Source organism: Varroa jacobsoni, unplaced genomic scaffold, assembly GCF_002532875.2.
Source record: "Varroa jacobsoni isolate VJ856 unplaced genomic scaffold, vjacob_1.0 scaffold_1468, whole genome shotgun sequence".
NCBI lineage: Eukaryota > Metazoa > Arthropoda > Arachnida > Mesostigmata > Varroidae > Varroa > Varroa jacobsoni.
In genome coordinates, this window is record NW_019214370.1 from 596,981 (window position 1) to 618,219 (window position 21,239).

Consider the following 21,239-nt stretch of genomic DNA (forward strand, 5'->3'; position numbering starts at 1 on the left):
AAAAAATACCGGCGAGGTCCGCATCAATGGTACTTGAAATGCATGAATGAATTGATATATCCGCAACAAGAAAGAGAATAGGAAAATGTTGCGCGGGAAATGTTTCGTTTAGGGGTATAAATTCGATGAGAGAAATATAAAGATGTAATATGTGGTAGGTGTAGGAAAGAAAGTCAAATTGCTAAAACAATATGTTACTCTATCGGACTTATTTGCGGGCTTCATCAAGCCCTCAAGGAAACTTCCAACCATAGAACTCCTCACCGATTTTTCACAACCTAGATTTATGAATTCAGCGTACGCTGGGAATCTGCGGCCATACAACAGGCGAGCGGTTTGATGGTCTCAGGTTCCCCTTCTGTGTGAGATATGTAGGTCCTGACTGTGGAATCGCTCTTATACAATTCGATCCCTTTGGTCGTTTTGAGTTTGTTTTCCACCCGATTGATTGATATGCACGTTACAGGGTAACACATATCGGTGTTAGTGATTTGGATATATACAGATAAAGGGGTTCGACGTAACGAGAATCGTGCCAGCGACTTTAGGAAGAGGATGGAAGCGGAAAAAGAAGTAGCTAGGGGCTCTCCGCTGCTTTTAAGAAAAGTAGTCAACAATAACAATGTATCGTCCTGCTACTACTACTGCCGCCGCCGCCGCCGCCGCCACCACCACCGCCACCGCCGTCGCTGCTACTATCGTTGGAGCAATGGGAAAGGGCTGGTGGGTTTTGCGAGCGACAAACCGCGCCAATCCAGCGAATAACTAGGTTCACAGAAAAAACTGTTTCTACTCACGGGGGCTATCAGCGCTCACCGTGCGGCAAAGGGGAAGACGACGGAACAGGTATTTGGAAAGGATCACCGTGTGCTCAACGACAGCGGCAGCGTTAGCGGTAGTAGTGAACGCTCCGAACGAAGTGTATAAACACACTGGTTAGTCGGCTTCGCATTCCATCGTTCCGTGAAAGAATGAAGAACTCGGACTACCAGACAGAAGCTGTCCGAGACGAAGATCAGGCAGCCTCCAAGGTGAAGTCAGTAGCGTAAGGGCTCTGGTTACTGTTACCGCTGCTGCTGCTGACATCGAATCATCTGCTGCGTATGAACGGCAGACGAAAACGAGCGGAAACGAATAACGAATCAGTGAGGAGCAACACTCCTGAGTTTCAAATTCAGCAACAGAATTCACCGTGGCTTCACTGTGGCTGAAGAGACGAACGACGGCGTGAAGGCACGAACGTATGAACCAACCAAAAAGAATGCCCGACTCACCGTGTTGTGTTATTAGATTGAGACAGAAAACGGCGGAGAAACTAACGGGTTGACAAAAAAAAGAACGAGTTAAAGCATCTCTTTTTCTTACGAAAAGCTGCCACACATTTTATGCATAGCGTGTCGCGGGATTACGCTGCAAAAGTACTGGTAAAAGTGACAGCCTGTCGTGTCGCTGCTGTTTTATAGAAATAATGTTATGGTTAAGTAGTTTGTGAGTGAATAATGGGTTGCGAGTAAAAGGAGTCAAAGTAGTATTTTGTTGGTGTTGTCGTTCCTTTGTAATAGTTTCTGTTGAAGAATAGAATTACTCATAGCGTATCGCTAAAACGAGCTCCGACCGTGCGAGGATACGGTTGTGTTTATTGCTTGTGGAGTGTACAATGATTGGATGAATTCATGTATTGGTCTATATATGCCAGTAAGGGCTAATCCGGAGCATCGTTTAGGGCGCCCCGTATGAAAAACTAGCATGTTACCTGTGTAGTGTCAGCATTAGGAACGAAGTCTATTGTTTCGGCGGTGAAAACCCCACGGCGACCGGTACCGACGACGGAAGTTCGTACGGCGCCGGAGCAGCACCGGAAATTCACTCACCAGGTGTTCGGCTGTAATTTCGCTCGCGCCTAAAGCTCAAATAGTGGTATCGGATTCGAACATCGTTCGTAAAACACCACAAGCCGTTGTTGTCACGCTGAAGTGCATTTGTTACAAAACTACCTCATCAGGAGGATCGAATAGGCGATGGCCGACCGAACTAAAGTTTCACGATGAAGTTTCACAGTAAGTTGCTTCTTTTTTCCACATTTCATTTTTATGAATCGAAGTTTGTCACTAGATATATCAACTACCTTTGGGGAATCGGTCCCGCCGTCGATTTCAAGACGCTGAGACCAGTAAACTTTTATGTTCGGAAATATATTCGTAAGTGTTTTCCGAAAAAGTATCATATCGCATTTCCATAGTTTTGTTCCTCGCGGTTTGTATCGCAAATTGTATCGGCTTGTATTTTAAAATGGAAGATTCACTTGTAAGAAGGGTATTTACAAGAAAGACAAATATCGGTATCGGCACACATGCCTCATAAATCAAAATACTATATAGTGTGCGTATACAGTTTTCGTTACGTAAATTGAATACTCCAACAGAGTATTGAAACCAGTACGTAAAGCCTGCCTATGCATCAGTCTGGGTTAAATGTTGATGCTTATTTTCAACTATTACGTATTTAAATAGGGCTATGAGGTGCCATTACATGAGCAACTGGACATTATTGTATTTATGTATTTTATAAACACAAATGATTGTATGTCGCACTGTGTTACGTATTACATATTATTGGTAGTGAATGCTTGTGTGGATAAGGGTTCATTATCTAAATATCTGGTTGACGCAACGGCTTTTTTTGAAACGAAGTTTGTAGTACTTGTATATCTTATTGTTTTCGAGCCTGCTTTGAGAAAGGACGCAGTGCCTGTTACGTTGAGGTGCTTCTTTTTTTCTATGTTGGTGAGCTTCTCTCAATACTCAATCGCGGAGGTTTATGAACATATATCTCTTCAACGATTGTTTCGCCTTCCCGTCTTGGAGTTAGTCATGGGTATCGCGAAAAATCGATAAGTTACCTACTATTTGTATGAAGATAATTTGGACTCCATCTGGATATAGAGAACTGTGACGGATGGTAATTATACATTCTTCCAACGCTATGCTGTACTGTTCTCTCATGGAGACGGAGATTAATTTTAGACTCCACTCAATAGCACATTCTGGACTCTAGCTGATATGAATTACAAACAGAAGTGCTTTCGTAGAAGTAGCAATACCCCCACAACTAGGATGACTTAATATAATCTGGAATCATAAAAACACTCGAGGATTAATAGGAAAGAATACAGTTCTTAATGTAACTTTTTTTTTATTTACCTGAACAAATACGTCGCTTGGCTAATCAAATTTACAAAGGTCTAATTTTTAGGTAACCCACCATAAAGAGCTCTGATTTTTCTGTTCATTTGTACAAAAGTCCGATAACAGAACTGTTATCGGAACTATTATATTATAGTCTTCTAACTCCAACTGATGTCTCTAGATGATGTTTACGTATCGAGAATATTTGGATAAATAGACGAAAATGATGGCCCTGCTCTTATTGGGTACAGTTCTTTGCGTATTGGATATTAATAGTTTCTGACCGTATTGTGCATGCTACATCCCCTATCATTTAAGCCCTTTCTTTAGTATAATAATAATATAGTTTAACCGAACTGAATGTTCAATGTGCAAGTAATCTCATTTTATTTTCAAACAGCTTTCGAAATGAGGCTATACTTGCATCATAAAGGAAATTTAATAGGATTTATAAGTGGATCGACTTTATTAAGAACTGTCCTGGCATCAGTCCAGCACTGCTTTTGTGAAAAATGCTAAGCCAGTTGAGCGCTCACGATTTTATTGCAACATCTATTTAGTAGTTAGACGTTCAAAGGGAGCCAGTCGGAGCTCTACGCAGTGAAGAAAGTTCAGTTTGCGCCTAGGACTATGAAAAACAAAGATAAAAAGTATCAGAAACAATAGAAAATAAAAAGAATACTCTTAGCGTCTGTTTTTCGTTTGGTGGTGGTCGGTCACTCTGTTGTTGACACCAGCAGCTAACTACTGGCTTTGAATGCATCATAATTATGGCTGTTGTTGTTTTCAAGATATAGTAGTATTAGTGGCAGCACAAACAACAGTTCTTTTTGTCGCAATTGGCTGGAGAATGTGGGAAGTCATTTTGTAGACGTAGGACAGGAAGACAGCCAAAGACTGCTAGATGAGACGAACAACAAAGAAGCTTGATGGAAAAACAAAATCGCCTCTCTTGAACCAGTCCAAACGTGTGCACGTCATCAATTGCCAGGTACTTCCTAAACCGAACAAAAGCCCGTAGATCTCAAAAGAACATAGAACCTGTGCCGACCAATGTGGGAAGACTCGGGACTGATCATTTGCATAGACCGTGAGGCCAGTGTCGAGTGCGACATTATAGTATAGTAATATGGTAAACCAAATACCCCTTATATTTACTCATAGATCGTCCAACGTAAATTTAAACAATCTTCTACCTTCATTACAGAGGTTGGTCTGTTCACTACTTCCTTTGGCTCCCAGATGCCCAGAATGTAGCAGGAGGGTCTCCTGCTGACTTGCGGTGTGTGGCAGAGATAATCATTTATGTTCTGCCATTTTAGACGTAACGGCAAACTATAATTCGCCTTTATAGCATTAGAAAATGAAGCGGCAATGAGCAGCCTCCGGGTGATGCAAGATATGCGTGCCTCTACACGTCTCTGTGTTTCTTTAAATTCTTTGCCTTTGAACTCAATCTGATTTTGAGGTTGGGTCCGAGCAATTAATGTCGACGTTTTCGTAATATTTATTAATATTTTACTTAAAACGAACGGTTGCTGTCGGCTCACGACCAGCTCGCGTCAAGACCTGACGTTCAGTTTGGCGGCAGACGACTCGTCTACGTTTGCACCTCGTTTGCTTGGTTTCGTGCCGTAAGCAAACAAACATATCAACAATATCTTCGAAAATTTCTGTACTTCGATAGAACTTCTAGTTAGCGCTGGTCAAAAATCCTGCTTGTATCAATAGTAGCTATAAATATTAGTGAATAAGGTGCACAGATATAAGGATTGTTCTGTCCCCAATATATTACTAAAACTGTTACTAAAACTTGATATGAGTGCCTAAGCAATGCGGGCCGCTTTCAAGTTAGCTAAGTAATTGAGAGATTTAGCCCTACACGGGCATATAGCAGAAAATACACCTAAACGAAATTTGCGCCTAGTACCGCAAGCGCCGAGTAATATAAACAACACCAACCGCGGTACCCAGCAGCATGGCGGATGCTCTCGAAATGAGAGAATTAAAAAGAAACAATCGATAACGTTAACAGACTGAAAGGCTTTACCCGCACATAAATCTAATGTACACATATTAGTTTATAAGTGAAGTAAGGTTTGACTGAAGGCGATCTAATGAAAAACGGACAGACCTCGAAAAAAATTCCTTTAAGAGTGAAAATAAGCTGTATATGAGCAAAAGCTGAAGATACACTGAGTTTTCCGCGAAAGTATACTGAACTGTTTTAGAAAAATGTATTGGGTCTGTAAATATGTAGCCAAATGTTTCGGAATAAGAGGACCTTCATATATATATACAGGCAAGTAACAAATCCTCTTTGAAATATAATGCGGTTAAACAAAAATGGAGAATGCGTAGTAACCTGAACAAAGCACCTCTGGGATTTCTAGGTTCAACCATATCATATAACCATAAGTACATATCAATAGGTTGATATTTATATTTATATAATATAATAACATTTGACCGAGTCTGGTTATTCTTCTCTTAAAAAATCGACTGAATCAATAAAAGACTTCATAGGGCTGACTCATTCAGACGATAAATGCACATTTGATTTTTCGCTACTAAAAAAGGACCTTTCATACTTTATAAATCATTATAGAAATGAAACAATGCTATGATGCTTTCAAATGTTATTTATGTAAGGATAGTTGGATTAATGAGTCGTAAGCTTCAAAATACGGAATCAAAAAGCGCTGGTTTCCGCAAATAAAAACCTTCTGTGGTTAAAAGCGTAAGGAAAGAAGCCGTTGTGTGACGCTGGATAATACCTGCTATGACGACATTAATAGCATCGTGAAAAATTTGCCTTGCTCTTCATGTCTATATAAACCATTTGCCTGTTAAAGTTAATCAATTGTAAATGCATTCTTGTAATTACGACTTTTACTATAATGGTATAGTTGTCGGTGGATTAATTTTAACTGTTTACCGTTTTCAAGTCGCTGAATAAACTGTGTTTTTGGTTGATTGACTCAAAGTATGTTTTGACACGAGTCTGTTTTTATCTGGTAAATGCCAGTCAGTGATATAACAATGATCGTACTTCTTCACGGTAATTTCCCATCATGGCATTTTTACTCGATACCTTCTCATAACCTACGTTTGCCTGCCTACTTTAATTTGTAATTAGCTATTTAACAGGTACAAGTATTATCGAGATCGGTCATCTTTTGCGAGTCAAAAAGTACTTAGATAGATAAACTTTCAATAGAATCTCCAAATAGAAATATGAAAACCTTGTTTTTATCATACAGGTTACCATTAGTATTCACATTTTTTATTTCTATATGAAAAAAGTATTAGTAATTAGTTAGATGATATTCGTGTCGGTCTTATTACTAGACTCAACGATCGATATTTATTGCAGCTACGAACGACGCCGAGCTTCTTCCCATCTGCGACATCCTCTTCGTCATATCTTCACTGCTGATCTATTTCTGCGATGTGTTGTTTTCGCTGCTATTTGCGTACGCCTTGTTCCTTCAGGACCTCGTGCTCTGGCCCTGCGTTATTCTAACCTTAGTCCTTCTGTCATCCGTTCTTTGTCAAGGTTTTTCATTCAAATGGCACGTCCGCTCACGTCGGCAGTATCTTCGTGATAATCCCACACCGCACGCTGAACCGCTTTGGCTCACCCATACTATCGTCTTTGTTCATTGTTTGCAGGTATAGTGTCTTTTTTGTTATTTTTATTTATTTACATTAAAGGATTATGTTTGTGCACAGCACAATATTGGATCTTAGTACTGACCTGTATGGATCAGAGAACTTCAAGTAGTTGGCAGCGACTGCTCGGAGATCGAGAAAATCGAAACTCATCTGCAGGGCCTCTATGCAAAAGATATCCTAAGTCTACTTTGGTTTATCTCGATGTTGAAGCTTTCATGGTCGTAGCACGTATTTAAATCGACCTAAGATCTCTTACGTAGAAAGCGGTAAGCTTCTCTACATTTACTATTTTTTTTTAAGTGTTTGTGCCAGGAACTTTTAAGACCTCTTGTCAGATTGTCGAGAATATCAAAAGCGTTCAGAGAAATAGATAGGGCCCTAGCTAGAAAAAAATCAACATGGGCATTTTTGCACGAAAACAGGACTATGTTATTATTAGTGGTAAGAGGCATCAGTCCTTGCAAAAACAATACTGCAGTCTCGTACATAAACGTATTTGCTTCATCCATTGAAAATTAATTGTAGTCCATACAAAACGACGGATACTGTTACGACTTTTAACCGCGTTGTTTGTTTTGTGTGGTTTGATATACTTCTGCCTTTCAGCTGGGCGTTCTATGGCGCTATTTGCGACTGTTTATTCCGGTCGAGCTGGGTTCCGTCAAGGAGCAGGTGCGAGATCTTTGCATGCTTCGTATGCTGCACGCCTTCGTGCAATCCACACCGCTGCTATTAATTCAACTGCAATTGCTCTTTTCAAAGTCGCTCGACGATATCACCGACCTGGATAGGGTCGCAGCGTCGCTTGCGCTGGTATCGGTGTGTTGGGCGCTTGCTTCGTTCGGGAAAAATGTTCGTCGCAAAAACATGGACCGGCTTGTACTGACGTGGCTCGGTATTGTCTGTCAATTTTTCTGGCGACTTGGCACCGTCAGTGCGCGAGTTACAGCGTTAAGTCTCTACGCCGCACTGTATAGTCATTGGGTCCTTCTTCTACTCCTATTACATTGGCTTACGGTATTCCTCTGGCTGTTGGCACCTAATAACCTGTTCAAAGATGAGGATACTCCGGTGCCGACGCGTCTCTATCACTGCGGTGTAGTTGCCTGTGTATACACACTCGATTACATCAACCTTCAGCAAAATGCCAGCAAGCTTAAACTGGTAGCTTTCTATGCCGTTATGCTTCTGGAGAACTTGTTGCTGGTGCTGCTTTGGTGTGTTGTGTATAAAGATAGCAAAGTGGTTTGGTTCGAATCACATGCTATTCTCGTTGTTTGGGCAGGATTCCTACTTGGAATTATGTTCATGTTACTCTATTACAAATGTTTCCATATTAACGTCCTTAAGCAGATCTACGTCGAGGGAACTTCCGAATTGCCACGATCGCATAACCAGACAGTGGCAAAGCTTAGCAAATCTACTTCTTCAGAAACTAACGGTGTTTTCAATTGCGTTCTTAATCGGGGCATCAGTCGAAAAAAAAAGAAGCCATCAACATTTGTACCCCCACCAAACGTAAGCTTTCAACCCGGTGTCAAGATGTCCCAACCTTTCTGGAAACGCTTATCCTTGTCACGAATGTCCGATTGTGATTCTGTTTCGATAAGTGCCGAACATATCAAATCAAAGCTTGAACAAAAGCATAAAAAACAGCTCCTTGAACTACAGAAAATTCAGGAAGAGCTGCGTTCGGGTCGTATTGACGCTCTGGGCATTTCAACACCGATGCCGCCTCAGTTGCGGGTTGAGCCGCCTCGCATCAAGAGAAGCCCCCTTTGGAAAGGCAAACCAATACCAGCCGATATCAATTACAACGGTTGCCACCCCGGGCTTCTAGTACATCCGCCTATCAGCAGCCCTCCACAATATGTTGCCGTTGAGCCAAGCTCAGTACAAGCTTTTGCTCTAAGCGGTAATCGGCAAGTTCGGGGTGCAGGAACCACTGTGGCGGCCCACCACCATCATTACCATCATGTGTCGCCTTACGGTGCTGCCGAGTCGATGGACGGAGATAACGATACGAGCGATACAGAGCGAATTCCTCCGGATGCGCTCTATAGAGACCAACTCCGTAGCTCTGGGCTTGCAGGAGGTGGTGGCGGTGGTTTCCGTGGAAGAACGCGGCAGAGTCGAGCCCGCCTTAAATTTTCATCGCAACATCTCACCCCGCACACACAGTTATAGTAGTTTTTGTAACGAGAAAGTGGGATCATATATTTCGATTGTACCTATTTTGCATCGCAGACTTAGTGTTGACGATCCAGATAATGTTCCTATTATTACCTCTTCTTACAAAACGCAAATCCGGGTTGAAACTGTGGCAGAGGGCAGGTCGTATTAAGGGAATCGTAACTGCAACTGTTGCATAGACATAGCCTGAATAACCATCATAGTGGATTATCGTGCGGGGATTTTATTCCTCATAGCTAGAATAACAGCAATAAATTTATCGTAACATAAATCTATCTCACAGCTTTTGGTTCACGGATCACACTCACAAAAACAGAAGTTGAATAGTTCTTTTAGTTTTTTTTACCGTTGATGACCCATTGTACGTTATACATACGTATATACTCAACACTCGCACAACATTCATAAATGAACTAACAGGAAGAGAGTGAAGCGATAATATCAAATTCACCTTATCTCAATTGTTCAACAACTGGGATCCATTTAATATTAGCACTGAGATACACTCACTGAACCCAGTAGTCGAACAGTGCTTCGAACGTATACGAAATATATTCTACCGTACAAATTTGCAGGGTGGCGAGGATAATGTGAGCAGTGTAAAAGTTTCAATGTATCAACAATCTTTGTTTTGTTCAAGCGCGTCCTGAGAAACACATTTAGGAGCTTAAAATATGAATTAGCCTGAAATAAGAATACTTCAGTGCGACGATCTCTTCATGTCTTATTAGAGGAATAAGGAAAATGAAAAATCAAATAGGAAGTACAACATCTTACCTGTTTGAGTTCTATGAATATATGTATATACATTGTACATAAGACCTGATCTTGCAGGTAGATAGAGGAGAATAAATTGGCAAGCATTGTATATTATAGAGCTTTATTTATTGTGTGCCAATTTAAAATTGGCACACAAAAAGCTCTATGATATAAAATTTTGCGTTTACAAATGCTTCTGCTTTGTACATATTTACGAAATAAATGTGTGTAGATTACTTGTAATAAACTTAAATTCTCTTTCGATTAAATATATTTGTGTAGTGATCCTTTGCTAATATAGCTGATTGTAACAAGTATTTAATTGTATGTAACAAAAGAAGACGATAAATGAACCATAATTATTTTACAGCATTTTATATACGCACAATCAATGCTTTCCTTAACCCCTTGAACCTCAAATACTTCACTTCTCAAGTCTCTTCTACCACAAAGACAGTTGCCCAATTATAAATCATACCTTAAGTGTTTTCGCTCGATCTAAAAATGCAGTGAAAGCGGGGCCAATGTACCAGATGCTTACTTACTATATAGGTCTAATACCTCAAGCTTTCAGGCCTAAATATTTGAATTTAAATTCATGTGTTCAAATAGAAAACAAAATTTACATTGATTTGAATATAAATAAGACATTTTAGGCTTGAGCTGTTTTTATCTTCTCAATTGTTTTTTCCGCAGATGTTGTTGTCGTTTTTACAATCCCTCAATTTCTTTCATAATTAAAATTAGACATTGCATTCCTTATTTTCAATCTATTATTGTAGACACTTGATGAAGCTAAGTCGGATTACCCATCATTGGCTATGTAATTTATAGCTATCTTAGCTGCAGTGTTATACCTCATATCATAGGTAAAGATGAAAGAATGTCTATTCAGTTCGCACGTGATTTCAGTCCTGCGTGATCCGTTTAAGTATCTAACTGCTCAGAGTTCGGTAAGCAGTACGATTTCGACTAACCTTCAGTCTCAAGGTAGAAGCCCCTTTTCACATTGAATGAACTCGACTGTATTATTTTAGCAGTAATGGAAATGGCCAGTACAGAAATATTTTTATTGGTTCGTAGTTTCTCGGCTGCCAATTAAACAACACATATTGTCTCTCAAAGTCTTATGTCGTCGCGTAAACTGATAGCGGTGGCAGTCGTCCAGCCAAATGCTTATCCATAAAAAAGTCAAAAACTTCAGAACAACAATGAAGTATTAACTCACGCATTTATTCGAAATGTCGCTTCGGATTATGTTTACAATGATGCATGGGGACGACGTGTTGTAGTTGTTACCCCTCTCAGTATGCAATTATGACACGTATATCACACGTATATGACCCGTGTGTCCCCATAGCCGTATCCACACCGTCGACATGCTCCGTTAAGCAGCCAGCGATTAGCCCCACAAGAACTGTTGCAGTCGCTAAAACTGCCTCGAAATATTTTCAGCCACGATCTTCAGTTTTCAGTACTAATGCAATCACTGCGCGAACCGCTTCTAGAATTCATGCTACTGCAAAAGCTGCAATTCATCGCGCAAATACCAGTGCATTTCTAAATCCCTCTTCGCATCCAGCGCCCGCGCAAATCAGCGATGTCCCGACAAACATGAGCTTCCGGTCAACGAACTTCAAAATTAGCAATGTCCTTACAAATATTAGCGCACAGACAGATGGCTTTTGTCAAAGCAGCGACACCAGCATCAATGGTAGAAAAAGTAGAAATTGTAGTCATAAGAACTTGCAGGAAAAGATTAGTGGACCACTGCCGTCGATGAAGTTCGGCAAGTTGCAGGTATTGCAGTCTCAGGATCAGCAATCGCGACCGCCTCAAACATTGAATTCGCAGAGTCTAAAGTCGCAATTTGCCGAGTCGAGGCAGAATCTTGATAACTCCAAAACGCTACAGCTCAAGTCGTCAGCAAAATTAGAGCGGTTATCAGATAAGTGTAAAATTGACTCTAGCAATACGGACTCGAGCGAGCATCCGTCCGAAATTGATTCCCTAACAACAGGCACAGCAGGACTGTACTCCACCGGTCCGCGACAAAGTGAAGGGCGACTAACTCAGTATAACAAATTAGCCTCTGATAACAAGTACGTCAAACAAATCAGGCAACCTCCATTAAAACTGCACAAGCCAAGGACTGCGGCTTCGGGAAAGAATTCGCCAAAATGCAAAAAGAGGAACTTTTGTTGTGCCATAGGCTAACTAAACTGTTGTGAAAAGGCAATTGTAATTGATAGCGATTGTTTTGCTTTTATTGGTAATGTTCAACAAGGAAGACAAGGCGTCACTGATGCAGGAATCCAATAAGCTTTGAAGACGGATTTGAAGAGCAAGAAAACGTCCGTTCGTTAGTTGTCGCCCAAAGAGCGTGGTGATGTCTAAGGAATGAACGTTATAATCCACCCCGAGAAGCGTCGTACATGAACAACAGTGACCCTGGAAGCAGTCTTTTTATTCTCTTCAAGGTAAAACTTGTTCTTTTTCGAAAATCACCCGTGAGTAAATACCTGCAAAGCATTTTATTGACACTTCAACTGCTATCACCTCTATCACGGCTCAAAGCTGAAGGCCAAAATAGACTCAAAGCGCATTGGAAGTTTCAAAAAGTTCTGTTAAATTCGATTTTATAAACTACAACTCTTTTCATCATACGAGAGAGCATTCATCGTATTGCGCAATCATTTTAGCATTGTGTAAGAAATGTATTGTCACGTGGGAGTGTGATACTTTCAACATCCTGTGATAGTGTACAAGGTAATTTCTATTTATGAACACAGTAAGTCCGCGGAGAAGTAGGAACCTTTAAAAAGAGTGGCCAGCAAAAGGACTGAATGTGATTATTCGAGTTTAGTATTGAACATGATGATACAGATCATTATTGCTACTTCAGGACAGCCGTTTTTAACTGTTGTTTTTCTGCGCTTACGTATTTTATGAGCGTCCATTGTAGTACAATCGACGTACAACAATAATCATTGCATGTGCCAGCAGAAAAAATAATAGCATAGTTTTAAACACTTTTAAGCGCATTTTTTCTGTTTCAGAAAAACTTAAAAAAAATCTAGGTTTAGGAAAAGCGAGGTCCCTTCTAGAAGGCATACATTCAGTACGTATTTGTGTAAACTCGGGACGAACTCGGGACACCTTATAGCAGAATATCCTTGAAATAAACTCATGTGTTATATTTGACAAAATCTACTAAATTTGAATTAAAAGTATCGTGAATTGCTTGTACTTAGTTAGGGATCATTTACATCGAACCTACAAACTACGTAGCAGCCATATATTTGTAATCAGTACATATGGGACAACAGATTACAGAAATCAGTACATATGGGAAAACAGATTACAGTTCTGCCTGTTGCAGAAAAAAGCAGAAGTGCATTTTAAGGTTAAGCCTTTAATTTTGCCTTAGGTTTTTCTGGACAAAGCTCTTTGCATTGCTAGGAAGGAACTGGATTAAAGTCTTTCCAAAATATCCTCTAGAAATTCCAATTCTATTATTGATAAAGAAAGATTTTTTAAAATATAAGTATGGTTTTGCTTTAAAAATATTCTTCATACCAGTCATCACTATGAAGTTCTTACTGTGTAGGTAAATTGCTTAAGAAGTACTTTTAGGCCAAGTTTTTTTTTTATTATACCAGTACTTCGTTATTAGGAGAACGACTTTAAATTAGAGCCCGCTCTCGTCTAGTGAGTAAAATAGATGTTTTTTTTGGAAGCTATCTTTTTATCTGGAGAACCTGATGTTGCTTTGTGCAAGTTTTGCGGACTTCAAATCTGTTTATTGGTTTATTTCAGAAATTGCTTACGATCTTCGAAATTATCATACAACTTTAGCAACACGGCGGTCCTCGAAAACTGCACAGATTAGAAGAACTAGAAAACATAGTTGAAAAATTATTGCCTTGCCGTTTCTAATGCTAAGTTTAAAATATTAACTACCTCATGTACAATAACAAAAGAGACCTTCAAGCTTTACGCTATCTGCGATGGTGTGGTGGTAACATGTTTGTCTACGAATCGGAACAAAGATGAAGTGGTGCAAACATAGAAACACCTTAATTCTCGAGTAGAAAATTAGATAATAGAGAAGATGATACGTGTAGTAATCCATTAATTCTTGATGCCTTCAAATCGATTGTGTCGAGCCCCCAGAAACAATGCAAAAAGATTGGTAATAAAGTAGGTTGTTTAAGAGGCAGCCGAGTGAAAGTTAGCTAGGCACCATAGTTTACAAAAGCCAAGATACAGCAAACACAGCTAAGCGAAAAGCATAAAAATCGACGGGAACTTTCTATGTGCATGATTGCTTCTTAACATATTTGTTTTGTGCAATTCTAATATTTATCTGAATATACCGCGCACAAAGCTAGACAAAGAAAAGGAAGATTGATGTTAGGAACAATGGATGATAAATCGATATTTGCGAGTTACTAGTAATAAGTTCAATAGCAAAAATAATAGATTATTAACATTTATTGATACTAATAACCAATACTGGCACAGAAAAAAACACGCGTTGAAATCTTCACATCAATATCAAAAATTAACTAGCATTTATTTACTTTCTCCTTGTATGACTTCAATGACTCATTAACTTGCAAACCTTCCTTGTCGTTGCCGCTTTGCTAACGGGCAATACTCGACATTAATCACTGCAATAATATTGTCAATTTTTCTCATTTACCTCTGTAAGTCGATAATGTCCACCTGCTTTTATCTTCCCCTTTTTACTTTACTATCTTCATTTTTGTATGATTCAAATTGTAAAAATATTCCAGTACGTGAATTTTAACAGAGCACCCAATCAACATCAGAATACAACTCTACTGCATAACAGTACTGAGTAATAATAATGAGAGGCATTCATAGCATTGTAGTTATTCTTAATTATATTTATTATGTACAGACACTAACGCATTGCTTGGGTGTCAAATAAAAAAGGTTTTCACTAGTATCATTGGAATTCCATACTTAAAGACGGCAGCTACGCTAAGTGGGTAGCTTTCGCCAAATTATTTTTCGCCTTATACATCGTAACCCGGCCAGCCTTTGTTCGCCGAGAAGTTTTTTGGTGACGGCATCTACTGTCCACCCTTTACTAAACCGGAGCCGATATGACAATCCATCTATGTTCATCTACGTTCAGACGTTCAGTTCATTTCTTTTCAGGAACAGCTGGTTAAATTTGATTTATTTTTATGCTTATCCACTATGGGTTGTTGCGTTCGCATGAATGAGATTTAAAACACATTTGTAGTTGTAACATTTTTTGAAGTAACTACTATTCAGAAGCTGCACATGTCAATATAAAAAATTTCGCTTCAAGTATGTTGTCATGTTTCAGATTTGCCGTACGTAGGATCTACAATAAATTCTGCTTTTTTAATCAATCGTTTTTTGTCACGTTATCGACCCAACAATTATTCGATCGAGACTTCCTAAAATCTCTTAAATGATATACAGATATTTTACTCTTCGAATTTATGCATTCCGTGCTCGTTGATTGGCGCAATACTGCTGGAATGAGATGACCAGGGTAACTGAAAGGGAAAAGGTGGACGTCAAAACAAAAGAAAGTTCGGCATTTTGAGTTTGCAGCGAAAAGCGATTTAGGTAGACAGGCGGAACGTTAGTCAATAACCACTAGTAATCACTAACCATTCAAACACATGCACTCCTTCATGACATGATTCATAGTAAACGTGCATCAGGTCTTTTGACGCAGGTGGCAACGATCCACTTACCAACATAGAGACAAGCTGCTATCCAGCAATTTTGGGCAGCGGCTTTATATTTTCTATTGATCTCGGCCAAAAAGTCTGGTTTACTCGTAGCGTGCACCTCCAGATCCTCGGCAAACGCTACCGAGTTTGTATGCAGGAAAATACCCAGCAGTACCTGTATATTTGGTAAATAACGAAACGTTTATTATTCTACAATGGCAGATGCGATGTGATATTTACTTTCAAACCAAGAATATAAACATAAGCTAAATAAGCTGAAGGGCTAACAGGGAAGTGTAATATCAATGCGAGAACTTGCTCAGGGAAACAAAAAATTTCAAAACGATCTAACTCATCGATTGAAATATGCTCTGTTTTTAATAGTAATAAGGTCTAAATAATCTTAAAGCATAATATTTATATGCTATAATATACTGAAAAACGATTTGGTTTCGAAAGTATTTAGGTTAGGTAAATTTATATGTAAGGGCTTATGTTTAATAATTTGGTATCAAACATATGCTATTAAGCGTTGCTGTTAATTTCAACACTTCTGTCTTTTTATAAACACTAACGCTCTTCAACAAAAATGTGATGACACAAAAATACGAAATGCGGATGATTAGTTACAGTTTTGTGCGATACAGGAAAAGTATTGCAGCTAACCGTTGGCCATTGCAACGAAACAACCTGTACTAAAGGTAGGAACTTGAAAATTTTAAAATAAAAATCGCCATTTAAACTATCGGCGAATGTACCTTTATCGCGGGATTAGACACACCCATATAGAGATTTATGCGCGTGATAGCGTTCCTATACGTTTGGCCTTTTAGCGCTAAGTTAGATATCTAGAATCAATTAAAAATACTTAAGCTTTCAACAAGCATCCGTTGCATAATAACACTGCCTAGATGCGTTCTGTATAAAAAAAATTGTATTATATACTACCCTTATGACCTAGAGTTACTAAAGCGCAAATGATTAGACCGACCAAATCTAGACAATAAGCGGTCCTATAAACCGCACGTTTTCGTTGCTGCCATTTCTTAATATTATTCTGTATATCTTCTTAACTCGCGTTGCTAATAATCAAAACAAAAAGTAAGATACAAAAAAAAAAACCCTTTTTCTCTTTAAATCCGCTTAAAATTTGATTTTATCGTTAAGACAAAACGACCTATTCAATTATTTAGCACTTATTCAACTTCCGGATCCCTTAAAGATCATATGTTGCACCTTTTGTCCATTATTTAATACTTTTCAAAATCACCTACTATTAAATAAAATGTTAATTATTACTCGACACAAGAAAACAGCAAGACGCGAGAGTCCATGTAAAGGCCATGACAGAACGTTGGAGGCCGAGTCATATGACCATAGTGCGACGACCGCAGCAGCGGCTGGTCTGTCGGCAGGGTCTACGCCCCACGTCCGTCACAGCTAGTGGCGAACCATTAACATTCCATTTCTACTGTCTTTATATACAGTTTCATTTGATCTACAGTAATAATGAATAGGTAGGTACAAGGATAAGCATGAAAAATAGCGCATAAACTTACCAACATAATGACACCCCAGGCGCTTAGCACTGAGCAGAAAACTGCACACTTCTTACCGCAAAGAGGCATCCTCTCAACTGGAACAGTAAATATATACTTGAGTCTATTTGTCGCGGTACACTATTTGAAGTTGGTGCTTTTTTTCAAAACTTACGAGCGCACCGGAGCACCAAGTGATGATGATGATTTCGACGACTTATTTTGAATGTACAGGCACACAGATGTGCGCTCACTCGGCTTCAGCAGCGTACAGCCAGTTTTGTTCTTGATCGACGGATCTGTTGTGGCCGTAAGCAGCTACTGCCTGCGTGACAGAGACGAATAGCTTTCCTCAAACCCGCTCACTAGTGAATCTATCGATGGACGATGGCCAACAAGCAAGCGCGAGCGAGCTACATTTAGGTATTGCAATACTGCTGACTAGATTTGGTTGTGGTCGCTGTAGGTCCTATTACAAAGTAGACTTTCCTCTTCTTTGTTGCAGGTAAACCAGCTACTGCCAACTGTGTGACTGTTGTGTCTTCCGATACTGACGACTGGCAGACGAATCGAGACTAACACGCAGGCACGTACACACAAACACACACCCACACACACGTATTATATCCAAAACAACGGCATGTGAAGAGAACAACACACCCAGCGCGGAAAAGAGAATGAACACAGTAATGGCCTGCACTTGCGAGCTGCTTGCAAAGACAGCCATGCCAAATCCTAATGACGTCAAGATCTTCTGCTCTCGAGACTCTCGACAGCGGCTGCTAACGCGGGCAGACGCTCGTCGGCTGCTTTGCGATCAGATGCGAATAGACCTAGTAGACTGAACAGAAAGAGTATTCCATACTCACCGTGATGGAGCCTCGTTCACGGAATTGTTGTTGTTGGTAAAAGCTGTATTGGATGCTGAAGCAGTCAGCTGCAGACCTGTCAAATGGGGGCGTCTTCGGGCCGCAAGACGGCGCTGCGCTCGCTTTATTCTCTGATGCGGACCGTCTTCATGTTGTTGCACTTTAAGGGGAGATTCACCGCTACGTAGTATTTTGCTCAACATTAAATAGCTCGAACAGCCAATCTCGGTACAGATGTGCCGTTTGGACACTTTACGCCATTGAGTTATTATTCATCAGGTGAATTGTTCGGTAGTTCGCGTGTGAATGCGGCACTAGTTTCGAGGTAATAGCCCATCGACACTCTTCAGTTGAACCAGTTAAATAGCCTTCTGCATTACATCACGTGAAGCTGGAAAATGGACGAACTCGGTGAGTGTCTTAGAAATGTTAACGGGCCTATTTTCCCCTAGTGGAGTTTACTTTCACAAAAAACGGGTACAAAAAGGGTAATAAACAATGTCTGTTCAATCAGATAGAAGATCACTGTCCCTGAAACAGAGCCAGTTTCTTACAGTACTGCCGTTCTCTATTGTACGCCGAACGCCATAGTATAACCATTGTGAATAATGCTGCTTCCTTCGCTAAATGTGTTTTTCCTTAAAACTTATTTCTTTTTTATGTTTCTTCAAAAATCAATTATTAAATGTGTGACAGTGACATATGGTGCTAGCGTTGAAAAGAATCGAAGTACGAAGTTTATTTTCGTTGAAAAAGCGCGCTTCTATAGGTAGTCGTCGGTGGATGCTGGTTCATGAAATTACTTTTAAAATTGTTCCTCGAGTTAACTATAATGTTAATACATTCATACACACTTGGGACGAGTGTCTACGACGGCTCGAGTTAGTCGATCGTAAAAGACGTTAACACTTACTACTACGTGTTTGAACATTGTAGTTCTTTTCGCTAGGAAAGTGGCCATTACCAGAGACTGTATCGTCAATCATTATCATCACCTTTTAATCTGATAGGGATTCTATGACGAATAAGCATTTACGTTTAATATTACTACAACACTTACGATTGTCGTCACAAGTGAAAGCACCTGAACGTCAGGAGTTTCCATGTTTCTACCGCAGTCAAAGCACTGCATCCGAAACGTGTGTCATCGCGTATTCATTTATTAAGTCAATACGCAGCGGAAGCTTATCACTATCGCTATGAATCCAGCGTCATGGAAAAGCTGGGTGTGATGTTGTTTTCAGTGGAAATTAAAAGAAGCACGCCGCATGGACAACGACTTAACAGGCTGTTTTTATATAGCCGACCTCAGGAAACTCAGATCTGTTTTCCAATGACGCCGAAATGCCGCTATCTTTTTTCCGTTGACTACAAAAAGGTTTATTTCGGCATTTTATTTGGGAAATTTCCGGCTTAGCTTTTGCTGTTGATCTTGTTACTGTCTTCGTCGTTGTTAAGGCAGCCGCGTTCTGAGAAGAAAACGAGGCACCAAAACCAAGTAATAAGATTTTGGATACTGAAGTTACGTTTATTTGAAATAGACCGCCCTCTTTCATTTTCAATCGTCATAGTGTCTCTACAAACCTGTCGGTGTTCTCGAACTTCTACTTACCGCTATAGATGCTACTGCCTTTTTGCCGATGTGGGCTCTACACACATTCTGCGGGCCCTTGGGCATTGATATACTCGCATGCGGGTCAGTTTTGCTGCTGGAGAAGTCTTTGGGGTGCTTTATTACAAGTCGCTTGGATCTGCATAGTGGTGCCCCTGCCGTTTGGCACCGGGGATTTCTGTAAATAGATAGGGACAAACCAGAGAAAGAAACAATATATTAGTCAATTACAGATTTGTCTTTTATAGGTTTAAAGCAGATACAAAGTACTTTCTCTATCCGGCTAATTGCAGCATGTTCTTGTATGCATTTCCATACACAATTTAAATGTAGTCAACTTCAATTGGAGCAAATCATTTGCCCACCTGAAGAAATAATTCGGCGATGTTGTCTCTTATCTTGGCAGCGTGACGCACAGTCTCTTACGACACCGCAGTCGACGTTAATTAGTAGAGTAGCCGAGCAGTAGAAAGCTATTAATTGCTACAGATGCGGTTTAACGTATATGTAATTTTGTGGTTTAGCCAATATGCGTGTGGCGATAGGTTCTCCAGCCCGAACCGAGCAGCCGTTCCGAATGCTCACCGGCGATCGCCAAGCAGACGACTCAGTCGAAATGAACTGATCCGCTGATCAAATTGCAGTGATCGATCCGATTTGAAGAAATCCAATGAAACTGCTGATTTGTTGCCTGCACAGAATGCATTAAAATACCGTTTATTTTAAATATCCTTCTGGCTGGTTTTGTACTGCATATCAGTTTTGCAATCGGCGTTAGGATTGGGGATCTAGAGTCATCACTCAAGTGCCGCATTCAGACCTTTATCATTTCCTGTTGAAGAGTCTAACGGCAGAACATTTACGCACTTGCGCGATCGCACCATGTGTGAGTTCTGTATGGGTGGAAGTCCGTCACAATTTTTCCGTATAGTATATTGGCTCGCATACGACTAATGCGTCTGTTAGAAGGCAAAATCAGCGGATCCTGTTACTATTGTTCCAATAACAGTAAACAAAGTTGCAGTTTAACAGCAACAAGATCGGCAACCTGAGCGTTACTGACGAGTCATTCTATCACTCCACTAAGCCAAACTACGATGACTACCACTAAATCACATCCACGAAAAATACAGTCGAGCCATCATCAAGCATCGGTAACCAATGGCATGCCCGAATAATAGCGGCAACATCCCATTTGCTAACGTAGCGATGGTCGCGAGACTTACCACGCTCCTTAATGAGGCGATAGACGCTCTGCTTGCTGTAATTGCTTACAGTCGTACCGCGCTGTTGCCATATGATTCTTTCGCCCTTTTCGTAAAAATAATAACATGGAAATAGCAATGTGCGCATGTGCCTGTATGTACAGTGTGCATGGGTGTGGTGCGCGGTTTCTCTCATTTCGTGTGATCTCCATATGCTTTGCCGCCTGTCGCTATCTGTATCGATCACATGGATTTGCTAATTTCGCTTTTCTCCACAGTTACAAGAAGCGGTCGTGGTAAGAAAGGTAACACATTTACAGATTCACACAAATATACGCTGGCGGACGCATACAAACGGTTAAAGACACAACGTCTCCTACATAGACACTACACAACACCGTAAAAATGGTCGGTGCTCATCCGGCGGCCGCTGGATGGCTTGCGATGTAAACA

General features: G+C 40.2%; 2 protein-coding genes across 2 annotated transcripts; one reads left to right on the plus strand and one right to left on the minus strand.

Moving 5' to 3' along the window:
• The first annotated feature begins 720 nt into the window (after positions 1-720).
• LOC111270354 (XK-related protein 6) lies at positions 721-10,088 on the plus strand. The gene is made up of 3 exons (XM_022850518.2): positions 721-2,057; positions 6,562-6,860; positions 7,470-10,088. The coding sequence occupies exons 1-3, from the start codon at positions 2,045-2,047 to the stop codon at positions 9,048-9,050; spliced, it is 1,893 nt and encodes a 630-aa protein (XP_022706253.1). The 5' UTR covers positions 721-2,044; the 3' UTR covers positions 9,051-10,088.
• A 4,275-nt stretch (positions 10,089-14,363) lies between these two features.
• On the minus strand, positions 14,364-20,210 carry LOC111270356 (ribonuclease kappa). Its single transcript, XM_022850521.2, has 5 exons — positions 19,947-20,210; positions 19,582-19,759; positions 17,122-18,360; positions 15,584-15,737; positions 14,364-15,379 (listed from the first exon to the last, which is right to left on the minus strand). The coding sequence occupies exons 3-5, from the start codon at positions 17,188-17,190 to the stop codon at positions 15,321-15,323; spliced, it is 282 nt and encodes a 93-aa protein (XP_022706256.1). The 5' UTR covers positions 17,191-18,360; positions 19,582-19,759; positions 19,947-20,210; the 3' UTR covers positions 14,364-15,320.
• Positions 20,211-21,239: the final 1,029 nt, after the last annotated feature.